The sequence below is a fragment of the Hippocampus bargibanti genome, linkage group LG14, assembly GCF_051943395.1.
Source record: "Hippocampus bargibanti isolate YZ-2025 linkage group LG14, ASM5194339v1, whole genome shotgun sequence".
NCBI lineage: Eukaryota > Metazoa > Chordata > Actinopteri > Syngnathiformes > Syngnathidae > Hippocampus > Hippocampus bargibanti.
This window is the reverse complement of record NC_142747.1, coordinates 5003374-5016544: the sequence shown is the minus strand read 5'-3', so window position 1 is coordinate 5016544 and position 13171 is coordinate 5003374. Positions and strand designations below refer to the sequence as shown.

General features: G+C 44.3%; 1 protein-coding gene across 2 annotated transcripts in view; it reads right to left on the bottom strand.

Annotated features, from left to right (window-relative positions):
• The window catches only part of LOC148888065 (glutamate receptor ionotropic, kainate 1), a 34481-nt gene that overhangs the window by 5246 nt on the left and 16064 nt on the right, over window positions 1-13171 (bottom strand). The window contains exons 7-14 of one of the 2 annotated variants that reach the window (XM_089013783.1): window positions 10988-11131; window positions 6999-7106; window positions 6666-6707; window positions 6363-6476; window positions 5815-6018; window positions 5515-5738; window positions 2045-2163; window positions 1754-1971 (exon numbers count right to left, since the gene is read on the bottom strand). In XM_089013783.1, coding sequence (XP_088869909.1) covers window positions 1754-1971; window positions 2045-2163; window positions 5515-5738; window positions 5815-6018; window positions 6363-6476; window positions 6666-6707; window positions 6999-7106; window positions 10988-11131 — 1173 coding nt within the window. The remainder of the gene's footprint in view (window positions 1-1753; window positions 1972-2044; window positions 2164-5514; window positions 5739-5814; window positions 6019-6362; window positions 6477-6665; window positions 6708-6998; window positions 7107-10987; window positions 11132-13171) is intronic. The other variant, XM_089013784.1, reaches the window with a different exon arrangement.

The window sequence follows — 13171 nt, the reverse complement described above, 5'->3', positions numbered from 1 at the left end:
AAGTTGAATGAGGTGTCTGAATTTGATGCGTACCCGATGCCTCGTGTTGATGATCTTATTGACTCCCTGGGACAGGCACGTTTCATCACCACTCTCGACCTCACAAAGGGTTATTGGCAGGTGCCCCTGACCCCGGCATCAAAGGAGAAGACAGCCTTCACCACACCTGAGGGGCTCTACCAATACACCAGGCTCCCATTTGGTATGGACCGGATTCTCACCCCCCACAAGAGGTACGCAGCAGCATGCTTAGATGATGTCGTCATACAGAGTCCCGACTGGGAGAGTCACTTACCCCGAGTGCAAGCTGTGATTGACTCCCTCAGGAAAGCAGGTCTCACAGCGAACCCGAAAAAGTGCAGGTTGGCATTTGGCGAGACCAACTACCTGGGCTACACTATAGGACGGGGGCTGGTGAAGCCTCAAGAAGCAAAACTACGGGCTATACAAGATTGGCCCCAACCCCTTACCAAGAAACAGGTGAGGTCGTTCTTAGGCATGGCTGGCTACTATAGACGCTTTATCGCTGACTTTGCTACTATAGCAGCCCCCATGACAGAATTGACGACCAAAAAACTCCCGATTGGTGAAATGGAGCCCAGAGGCCGAAATGGCCTTCACCAATCTAAAACAGGCGCTATGTTCCAGTCCGATCCTGGTGGCACTAGACTTCAGCAAGGACTTCATGGTGCAAGCGGATGCATCAGAAGTTGGTCTTGGGGCTGTACTCTCGTAAGTACATGGAGGAGAGGAACATCCCATCCTGTACCTTAGCAGGAAGCTGTTGCCCAGGGAAAAGAATTATTCCACATTGGAGAAGGAGTGCCTTGCCATTACATGGGCGCTGGAGTCATTGCGCTTCTATCTCCTGGGAAGACGTTTCACAGTGGTCTCTGACCATGCTCCTCTCCAATGGATGGCCAGGAACAAGGAGACCAACAGCAGAGTAACAAGGTGGTTCTTGATTCTGCAGGCCTTTAACTTCTCTGTGGTCCACAGGGCTGGCAAGCGCCAAGGCAATGCGGATGCCCTCTCCCGAAGGGAGGCCTTCCTGGCCTGCTTCGCATCCTTCACCTCGCCGAGGACGTCGGTCTCAAGGGGGGGGGGATTTGTGATGTCACGAGAGGCTGTGTCCTGGAGAGCAAATACATCCCCCTAAGATGGCTCCACCCAGAGAGAGTCTTGGCCCCACCTGGTGGAAGGCAGCAATTAAACCCACACACCTGCAGCTGCACCTGCACCTCTGAGTGTGCAGTTTGGGGAAAGGCAAGCTCGATTGCTGTGCTCTGTGGAGAAGTTGATTGCTGCGTGGAACTCATTGCCAGTTGGGACCACACGGCTGGACACTGGATTTGAACCTAGCGAAGGTGGCTAGGCTACATGACGAGAACGTCAAGAGGGGTGAGGCCTAGAGACTCTTGTAAAGAACTCCGTCTTCAGTTTTACCTCAGAAGAGACTTTATTTGGATTTAAGTAGCAGAAGAGACTTTATTTGGATTTAAGTATCAGAAGAGACTTTATTTTGACAAGTATTGGAAGAGACACTATTCGAACCTTTGTTGCTTGTGAATTCCCCCTGGAACCCTTGATTAAAACCTTTTGTTTGTATCCAAACCTGTCGTCCATTGCACTTGTTGTCCCGTCCCGCTGAGAGCTAGCCTCTCATGATATCACAATGTCCAGAGACAATAACCATACCACTACTTACATTTTAGTGTTGAGACAAATTGCAGGTTTTAAAAATGAAGCTTACCTTGAAAAAAGTCATGGTGGATCCATCTCTGACTGCGCCATATTCTATTTTGGTTTGTTTGGCCAAGTCATCGGCTGAGTCGATGGGTGAGTCCATCCTCTCCACCGTGAGAAAGGCAGCCAAGTTAGCGGTGTAGGAGGAGATGATGATCAGTGTAAAAAACCACCAAATTCCACCGACGATCCGAGTGGAGAGGGCCTTGGGCATCAGCTCGGAACCTGAAAAACCAGGAAGGCGATGCCTCGCAAACAACAGCCACCCACGCCGCTATCATTGAACCGAGAAGCGTACCTTGCTGCATTAGTGCTCCAACGCCGAACCACACGCTGTTGATGAGTGTGAAATTGTTTTCAACCACATCCGAATCCGGGTTGCAAGGGTGCGGATTGTACCACTCGTATGGAGTGAACCTACAGAGTCAAATAGTCACAATTCAAATATATTGTATATACAGTACTGCTAACGTGTGTGTGTGTGTGTGTGTGTGTGTGTGTGTGTGTGTGTGTGTGTGTGTGAATCTATGTATGTATATCTGTTGTTAAAGCGCCATATGAATCAACATGTATATACATATGTGTATATATATACAGTAAAGTCTCATGATATCGATATTCTCGGGAGTCAGAAAAAATGTCGATATAACCGTACTGTCGCTATATCCGTCCTGCGCCGAACTGCATTAAAGAGGGGGGGGGGGGCTTAAAAAGGGGGGGGGGGGCAATACGTAAATGGGGGATCTTTGATATGGCATGTAAATTTATCATTGGGTTAATGGTGTGCGTATCTAACATGCTTTTTGTACAGTAGTGATGTGAAAAATAAACTTGTGCATCAAATAAAAACGTCTTTACACTTTTTTAATGACTATTTCCTTTCAAAAATGCACCCAATGCAAAAAAAATGGACCCGACAACGGGGTTCGAGAGAGTGTCTAATAGAATGGCTGAGCTGTGGCCTAACAGCAGCTCCTGTTTGGATCTATATGTGATAACTGCTACGTTTTGTTATTAAAAAGACGGACCCGCTATAGCAGCGACTGTGCACATCATTTCCCATGCTGAGGGGCATTACAGTAGGTTTCAGACCTATTGCAGCAGTAATGAACGACGTGAGCTCTGCTACGATTTTTTTTATTGTGACAGAAACACGGAAGCCGGTTATGTGACTGGGGGATCTTTAATACAGTATGGCATGTACAGTAATTTTCAAAATCATCACGCTTCAGCAGACAAAACAATAAACATTGTTGCAAAAAACGATTGCATTCATGTACAGTAGAGTGTACATGTACATAACACTGCAACAGGGAAACTGCAACGCTTACATCTTATTATGCAATTTAAAAAAAAATCTTCAATCTTGTTCTGCTTCCCTTTCTCACCTTTTAACACAAACAATTCAATCTTGTTTAACATTTCTAAAAAAACCTGATGCATTTTCTCTGGATTCTAAGTAAGATTGTACGTCCGTAACACCTTGCAACGCTTGTGTCTTTGTTGGTTCTTCATGCTCGTCATCCGAGCATACTTGGCTTTAATTTTGTGTTGGATTCTCCTCAACAGCCACGATTGCCTTGTATTTCCTTCCGAGGTCACAATTCTTTCGTTTTGCTATGGTTGAAGACGGTAGCAATATGGCGTCTGCTCCAATGCAAGACACAGGAGCTGGTCACGTAACCAAGTCACGTGACCAAGTCGACCAACGGCGCGGCCGATACAGATTTCGATAATGGTGGTACTGTGAAGAAACCCCGAAGCAAATATCGATTCACCTTAAGTATCTTTTGTATCGATATAAACATAGCAAAATGGCCGGCGGGAGATGCAAAAGAGCACCGGAGTAACCGGATTATCGTAAAAACCACGAATCGTACTAAACGGAACTAATTATACATAAAAAGACTAGAAATGTGCACGGGAAATGAAAATAGTGTTGTAATAAGCAGTATTATCAATATAAACGATATTGATATAACAAGACTTTACTGTATATATATATATATATATAATAGTATTTTCACGACCATAAGGTGCATATAAACGTCTCAGATTTTTTTGAAAATGCGCGGTGCGCCCTGTAGTGCGGACGTGGGGGGGATGTGTGGGCGTGGTTTGTGTATACAAGAACAGGTATGTGCTTTATGCAGAACATTGCTGTTTTAACAATTCAGAAAATGGCAAAGAGACATGGTTATGAAGCTCAATTTAAACTGAAGGCTTTCCAAGGAGGTCCGTCTTGGTGCTAGCGTTTTATGAAACTGCCATTTTTCCATCCGGGCGAGGACTACGGCACCAAGACAATTAGGCTTCCCTTCCTGTTGTGCTTGGCTGCCATGCTGAGAAACTCCCGCCGATGGTGATTTTTAAAGGAAAGGCTTTGCCTAAAGAGACATTTCCAGCAGGAGTCATTATTAAGGCAAACGAAAAGGGCTGGATGTTACGCCACAGTTTGCCAATGGATTGTGGATGCTTGGGGTAACGTGTCTGCTGGCACGGTGGTTCGAGCTTTCGGAAAAGCTGGTATAATTTCCGAGGAGCTGCACGGCTCAGAAAGTGACTGACCGTGAGGAAAGCGAACCTGCCACGTTGGTTTAGCGCAGCTGTTCGATTCTGAGACAGAGGATGACGACTTTGATGGGTTTGATTACTGACTGTTACCGGTAATGTGCTTGTTTTTACCATGCCGATGCATATTGAGTGCTGATTACAAAATGTTCTTACTTTGTAATTAATAAATAAAGCACTACCAAACTCAGTTTTGCTCCCAATCTGTTTTTATAAATACACACACTTGTATGCCTGTGTGTTGTTATGAGGCGGACGCACGTATGGCAGTCGAGGATATGTACCGGTATATAAAACTTGCGTCCTTTCATCCGGTGCGCCCAATGTATATCTTAAATACAGAAATGGCACACATAAATGAGACTGCACCTTTTCACACGGTGCACCCTTTGGTCGTGAAAATAATATATATATATATATATATATATATATATATATATATGTAAAGGTGACAGTCGTGCCTGTGACGGTCGGATCACTCGGGGCAGTGACCCCCAAACTTGACGAGTGGTTGCTACAAATCAACAAACAACATCGGATATCTCGGTCCAGAAAAGCGCAGTGCTGGAAACAGCACTGATACAGCTCAGCTCTCTGGCAGAGAACCCGAGCTATAAAAAAATGGGGGACGGACACCACCCAAGGGGTGTGAGATGAGGATTTTTTATAGGTATATATATGTATATCATCTACTTTTCCTTTCGGCTTTTTTTCGGCCACAGCGAATCAGTAACCTCCATCTTCAGAGGTATGATACGCATGCTTGTTTTGGCCCAGCTTTTACGTCGGATGCCCTTCCTGACACAACCCTCTGTATTTATCCGAGCTTGGGACCGGCACAAGAAGACTTATGTCCCTTTGTGGCTACAGAACAAGCAACACGCTCAGTAATCTGTATGTGTGCATATATATATACATACACATACAAACATATATATATATATATATATATATGTTTGTATGTATATGTTTGTATGTATATGAATGGGGGGGAATTGAGACTGGTGTATAAGGTGCCTTATATGTGAAGTAATATTGAGTCACAACAGGTCTTACAACAATTGTCAGTAGCCACTGACTCCATTACCCCCTGTAGAAGAAATCGTGCATAACCCAAGCCTCTACTGTAGCGCCTTATAATGTGGTGTGAGAATCAGTTTAAACATCACTTCAAAGAAGCAAATCCACGAACGTCACCTGGCAATAACAAAGAGCACGCAGCTGACGCCGAGGCAGGCCAGTAGGACGTACATCCAGATGTCGGGCGACAGCGGGTTGAGGAAGGAGAAGACGCCTGGGTTGGTGCCGTTAGGTTTGTGGTAGAGGATGCTGATGCCCAGCGTCATGAAAGGCTTGGAGAAGTCGATCACTTTCTCCCGCACGTATGTGATGGTGAGGGGGGCCACCGCCAAGTCGGCGACCTGCCAACCGGCATAGGATTGTCAGGATGCTTCTGATCTGCTGAAATAAGTTTTTCGTTCGCTGGCAAGTACTTACGTGGTCGATAAGCTCGCGCACCATACCGTTCCATTCGCCTTTGTCGTTCTGTGCGCCATATTTCCCGTCGGACACCAGTTTGACCTCGTAGGAGAAGCCCAGGATGTTGGACAGCTCCTTGAGGAGGTCCAAGCAGTATCCCTCGAAGCGATCGTTGCCGTACAATGGCTTGTCGGACTTCTTGTACATTACGTAGGGATTTTCCTGAAAACGACAGCGCCTTCCATTTTGCAAACGCTTCATGATGAACGGCTTTTCTAGCAAAACCCTGGCTCCCCAGGAAGTAGTGATTGCTGTCAAATATAGATATTGAAATGACATGTCTCAAATGTGTTTATATGTTGGAGAGGAGTGGACTTTAGCCTGGGTTGTTAGAGGAAGATACAAAGCCTCTTTTTTTAAGCCACATTTGTGTATTTTTTGGGGGTAAGATAAATTGAAGTTATGTGAACAGGGGCAATAAAGACATAGTCGTTAACCCCCACACCTTTCACCTGCAAATGTTTGTTTTTTGCGGCAGAGATGGGTCCATTTCTTATTTACCATACCAGAATAGTAGTGACGATGAGGGTCCTGTTGGCCATGGAATCGGTGACATTTGTGCTGGAGTCCTTGTTATTTTCCGTTAAATTCAGGCCAATCTGAGAATTCCAAACGCCAATCTGTAACCGACAGAGTGTGAAGATTGATAATTTAACCGGGTTCCAAAAGTGGGCATGAAAGGGGAAAGTCATCAATGCACGGAGAGAGAGAAACCAGACGTGGACACGTGGGGGGGGGGGGGGGGGGGTGAGACAAGCCCATAAGTGAACAGCATTACTCTTACTATCTGCACCGACTAAAGTACCGACCTTTTTCCACACTTTGTTCAGGCGATTGTTGCCTGCGATTGTCTTGCAGAAAACAACAAAAAAAGAAAAAGGTAAAACATTTTTCTCAAGGAGACATGTAGAATTGAGTTTAGAACTGGAGCGCATTTTGACTCATCTTTCAACACCCACAAAAATTATTGATTGATTGACATTTAGAACAGTCGATGGCAGTGAATGCATTTGTACAGGACAGCTCAGTGTTCTCAAAGTCAAATATTCCAAACAGACAAGCACAAAATGAAAATGACAGCCTTTTTTTATTCCTGCTTCAGAGTCAGTTGAGACAAAGTGAAGCGGGAGGGGACGGTTCACCTTCTCCAATCCGTCCTCCTTCAGGCTGATCACATCCAAATCAAAATCTTTGCGCAGGCCGTCTGTCTTGTTAATGACAATTTGTCCCGTTAAGCCGTTCCACTGTGCCTGCGGGAAGAAGCGGTACAGCCAATGAATATCCGTTATTATTTCTCTTATTCCAAAATGGTCGGAATGCAAAATGCTACATCCAGTTTAAAGCAGAAGCTGGAATTAACAATTATTAGGAGAAACATAATAAATAATTGATGAGTTTGTGGTGCCGCATTAGGTCCAATCCTGGAGACAACAGCTTCTTGCGTCCTAATTGCCAAAGTCAACATTGGCCGGACATTTCGTGTGTGTGTTTATGTCAGCCTTGTTAATGACAATGATGATGTAAATTGAGCAGGCGAGCAAGGCTTGAGTGCAGAGAGCGCCGGTTCAGCTCACCAATGCACTTCGCCGCTAATGAAGCCAGTTCACTTTGAATAACAGACAACTCCGCCGTATGCACTGCGCTTGATCACAAAGCTTTTATCCGAATGATGTGCCGATTGTCTTTTTTTCTTCCTGTTGCACATGCAATGTAATCCCTCCCTTGAAAATGTTGTTTTGCACTGTTCGGGAAATTTTGGGGAGGAATAAATTATTTTTTTTTATTAATTTGTTTATAACCGACTCGGATGAAAAATATTCTGATTTGCACTTGTTTATCTTTTGAGACGAGACTGTTTGATTTGGTTCAATTATATATTGCTAATTAAGAGCCATCCAACCTCCAAATGAAACTTAATCTACCTGATCAACGTACAATGATACCTCAGGTTACAAACTTAATTGGTTCCCAGAAAGTGTGTGTGTAAGGTGAAAAGTTTGTCTTATTTCCCATACGAAACCATTAAAAATGAGAACAATCCGTTTCCGGGTCCCCATAAAACATAATTTTCTACAAGATAAGCCTTAAAACTACACAAAATATACCTGATTTTACATATAATAAATGTAATATTATATTGTATTGTAATTCAAGAAATAAACTGTACCTTATCATTAAGTCATTTTATTTACCTTTGTGATGGTCTTTGATGTAGTTGCCTTTTGATGATATTCGAGTGAAGTTGCCATGCTTTGTCGGCGATAATACCCTCACACACTTCCCCTGCTAGCTCTTCTTTTCCTTTCGGCTTTTCCCTTCAGGGGTCGCCACAGCGAATCAATGTCCTCCATCTAACCTGGTATTGTGCATCCTCTTCTCACACCAGCTACCTTCATGTCCTCCATGACCACATCCATAAACCTCTTCGGTCTCGGTCTCCTGCCTGGCAGTTCAAGGCTCAGCATCCTTCTCCCGATATAGTCCCTCTCTCTCCTCTGGACATGTCCAAACCATCTCAGTCTGGCCTCTCTGACTTTCTCTCCAAAGCCTCTAATATGAGTTGTCCCTCTAAAGTACTCATTCCTGATCCTATCCAACCTGGTCACTCCCAAAGAAAACCTCAACATCTTCAGCTCTGCTACTTCCAGCTCTGCTTCCTGTCTTATCTTGAGCGGCACTGTCTCCAGTCCAAACATCATGGCTGGTCTCACCACTGTTTTATACACTTTTCCTTTCATCCTAGCTGAAACCCTTCTATCACACATCACACCTGACATTTTTCTCCAGCCTGCCTGGACACGCTTCTTCACCTCTTTTCCACACTCTCCATTGCTCTGGACAGTTGACCCCCAAGTACTTAAAATCCTCCACCTTCTTTATCTCTTCTCCCTGTAGCATCACTCTTGCACTTGGATCCCTTTCATTCACACACATATATTCCGTCTTGCTGCGACTGATCTTTATTCCTCTCCTTTCCAGGGCATATCTCCACATCTCTAGTTTCTCCGCCACCTGCTCCCCGTTCTCGCTACAGATCACAATGTCATCTGCAAACATCATGGTCCAAGGAGATTCTTGTCTAACATTGTCTGTAAGCCTGTCCATCGCCAGAGCAAATAAGAAGGGTCTCAGAGCTGACCCCTGGTGGAGTCCCACCTCCACCTTGAATTCCTCCGTCACACTGACAGCACACCTCACAACTGTCTTACAGTCATGATACATTTCTTGTACCGCTCTGACATACTTTTCTGTCACTCCAGACTTCCTCATGCAATACCACAGCTCTTCTTTGGGCACCATGTCATACACTTTCTCCAGATCTACAAAGACACAATGCAATTCCTTCTGACCTTCTCTGTACTTCTCCATCAGCATTCTTAAAGCAAACACTGCATCTGTCGTACTCTTTTTTTGGCATGAAGCCATACTACTGCTCACAAATGTTCACGTCTGCTCTTAGTCTAGCTTCAACTACTCTTTCCCAGAGTTTCATTGTATGGCTCATCAACTTTATTCCTCTGTAATTAGTACAACTCTGCACATCTCCTTTGTTCTTAAAAATGGGCACGAGTACACTTCGTCTCCATTCTTCAGGCATCTGTTCACTATCTAAGATCTTGCTGAATAACCCAGTCAGGAACACCACCGCCACCTCTCCAAGACACTTCCATACCTCGATTGGTAAATCATCAGGCCCGAGTGCCTCCCTTCATCCTCTTCAGCGCCCTCCTCACTTCATCCTTGCTAATGTTTGCTACGTCTTGGTCCACAACAGTCACGTCTTCTACTCTTTGTTCCTTCTCATTTTCCTCATTCATCAATTCTTCAAAGTACTCCTTCAATCTTGCCATCACACTTCTGGCACCTGTTAACACATTGCCATCTCTATCCTTAATCACCCGAACCTGCTGCAGGTCCTTACCATCTTTGTCTCTCTTTCTCGCCAGCCTGTAAAGATCAGTCTCGCCTTCCTTACTGTCCAGCCGAGCATACAAGTCATCATAGGCCTCTTGTTTGGCTTTTGCCACCTTTACTTTTACCGTGCGCTGCATTTCCTTGTACTGCTGTCTACTCTTGTCTGTCCTCTCAGTGTCCCACTTCTTCTTTGCTAACCTCTTTCTCTGTATACACTCCTGCACTTCCCCATTCCACCACCAAGTCTCCTTATCTACCTTTCTCCCACTCGATACACCAAGTACTTTCCGACCTGTGTCTCTGATTATGTTTGCTGTAGTTTGCCACCAACTACCATTTTGTCCTCACATCAGCCTTTGGTTTCTTCATCTTCCTCACTGCCAGCGTTATCCTAAACACCACCAATCTATGCTGTCTGGCTACACTCTCACCAACCACTTTGCAGTCACTGATTTCCTTTAGATGGCGCCGTAGACACAAAATGTAGTCTACCTGTGTACTTCTGCCTCCACTCTTATAGGTCACCCTACATGGCTACATTCTCCATACATACTGTCCCCTGCTAGCTGCTTTTTGTTCATCCAAATCAACAGAAGTTTTTCAACCTCTTCTATTGTCTGAGACCGTCAATAGAAGTTTTTCAACCTCTTCTATACTTGCATAGAATACACGACACCCTTAGCCACACGTAGCAATGGTCGACTTAGCAAACTGGTACTGGGACGCAAAGTCACACAAACGCACACCTTGTTTGTGTTTTTCGAATATCACATTCTTCTGCTCGACCGTAATTTTCTTTTGTGTCCTCTTCGTCTTAACACTAGCCTGTGATGGGGTCTTTTTCGGTCCCAAAATAAGCAAAAGTGCTCCACTCGATAACAAACCACGTCTGCACTGAGTGCACTAAAAGAAAGTGGGTGTGGAAAACTAGTCCACTACCAACCGTGGCGCAATTCGACCGTGTGGTTTGGTGTTCTTCCGCCGAAAACTAGTCCGCCAGCCATTGTGGCGCTTCGTGTGTTTCCCGAAAAGTTGTTTGTCGCAAATTTAATGTTCGTAAGGCGAAAAGTTCGTAAGCTAAAGCGTTCGTAAGATGAGGTATCACTGTATTTATTTTTATCATTATCGTGAAAATAAGCAACTTCCCAAAAGTCAAAACATAAGCGACTGTCTGGAAGAAATGCGACGGCGGCCTTAAAAACATCAAGCTACTCACGTCTTTGAGCATGTTCATGAAACGTGGGCCGAAGCGCCAGGGCTTGTGACGGTGGCACTGAAGCGAGCTGACAGTGACCTGGGCGGCGCGTTGCAACGCCGCCGCCACCATATACACGGCGTCATACATCAAGGACGCCTCCGTCTGCAATCACAAATCCACCAAAATCACTTTTTGGGTCATTTTGTTTTTTTGCGTAATCAATTTAATGTCCCCCATTTGTGCATCATTTCAAATCATGAAGGTTTGGCGTTCAAAATATGCTGTATGTTTCAGAATCAGAACCATCTTTATTAGCCCAGTATGTAGAACACACAGGGAATTTTTCTCTGGTAGAACACGCTGCATTCGTATCATAAAAAAGACATGACAAATAAGTATGGAAGACACTAATAAGGGCTAATCTAATCTTAATCGAATTCCTTAATGTAGGTGGTACCTCCCAGGAACAGCTGTGAGACAATGTGCAAAGTATCAAGCAGACACGGGTGCAGGTGCGTACAGAGCTGGAGCTACAATGATTATAACGGGATGCTGTTCCACAGGGTTGTGCAAAATTGCAAAAAGGCACTATACAGGTAGACAGTGATACCTTGGCTTACGAACTTAATTGGTTCCCAGACAGTGTGTATCCCAAGAATTAATTTCCCAAAGGAACCCATTAAAATGAGAATAATTTGTTCCCAGGTCCCCATAAAACACCATTTTCTAAGCCTTAAAACTACACAAAATATACCTTATTTTATGTATAATAAATGTGCTATGGTATTATAATTAAATAAATAAACTGTACTATATAATAAAGTCGTTTTATTTACCTTTGTGATGCTCGTTGATGGCTTGATGGAATGGAGTGGTCGGTTTCATCAGCATTAAACACTTGATGAGGAACGTAGCCTTCTTCTTTCACCATCGTGAGGAATGATCCCTTGGAGGTGCTTTCTCTGCGATAAGTTTACCTTTTTCCTCAATTGTGTTTTGTTTAGCTGGGTTGATAGCTTTTTGCATCAAGCGTACAGATGGCTTGCATGGGTTATTTGTGGAGCCTGATTGATTGATTTTAACCTTCCAGTCTACACTGTTCTATCCATTTTCTCACCATTTCACGTTTGATTTTTCTTTTCTTTATTTTTTTTATTGTTTCAAGCTCTGTCGTCTCCCTTTCGTGTGTGTGCGTGTGTTCTCACTCTCTCTCTGTCGTCTGACGGTCTATTTAATGTTTAAACCCCCCCTGCCCCCTCTGCTGCGTTCTTGACCAATCACGTGGCTTTAACCGAAGACACCATTTTGTTTTTGGAAGAACGGCCTCACTCTCTCTGTGTCTGTGACCCCCGCCCCCTCACTGCTGCGTTCTTGACCAATAAAGTGCCTTTAACCGAAGACTGGGGGCGGGGAATAGAGGACAAAACAGTCGGCTACCATTTTCTTGTTAGGAGAACGGGCTCGTTCGCGAACGACACATCACTCATTTTGGCAGCTCCATGTGTATCCCAAATAATAGTTCGTATGCCAAGGTAACATTTTCATAAATGTAACGTTCGTAAACTGAAAAGTTCGTAAGCCAAGGTGTTCGTAAACCAAGGTATCACTGTATTTGGGTTACTTTTTAGAGAGTTAAAGGACAACCTACACCATTTTTTTGTTTCCTTACTGACATCAGAAAAAACGTTTTATAGCATCTAAAATACCCAAACACGCAGGCTGATATTTTTAGTCAAATAAAAAACACCAATAAAAATGACTTGTCCCAAAACTACTTCAAAAGGACCTCAAAAAGTTTCCGTTTCAGAAGGTCCTGCCCCCTTGTTCATGACGTCACCCCAGGACGTCTTTCCATTGCTCTAGAACAGGGGTGGGCAAACTTTGACTCGCGGGCCGTAATGGGTTCTAAAATTTGACGGAGGGGCTGGGCCAGGAGCATTTGGAGGCAGTGTATGGGCCGGAAATACTAATCCTAAAGCATTAAAGGACAACCGACGCCTCCGGATGTCGTTATGTCCATAATTTGTAAAATCACTTCAAATGACTTCAACTGAGCGTATTTTACAAATATTCCACAGCATATAGCTATAATTTACGTTTTAAGACTTGCGCTGAATATTCATGAAGTCTTGTTTTCGAGTTGATGACGATGCCCATGTGACGTCACGTTTGGACCGCCCCTGACCGAGAAAGCGACACACA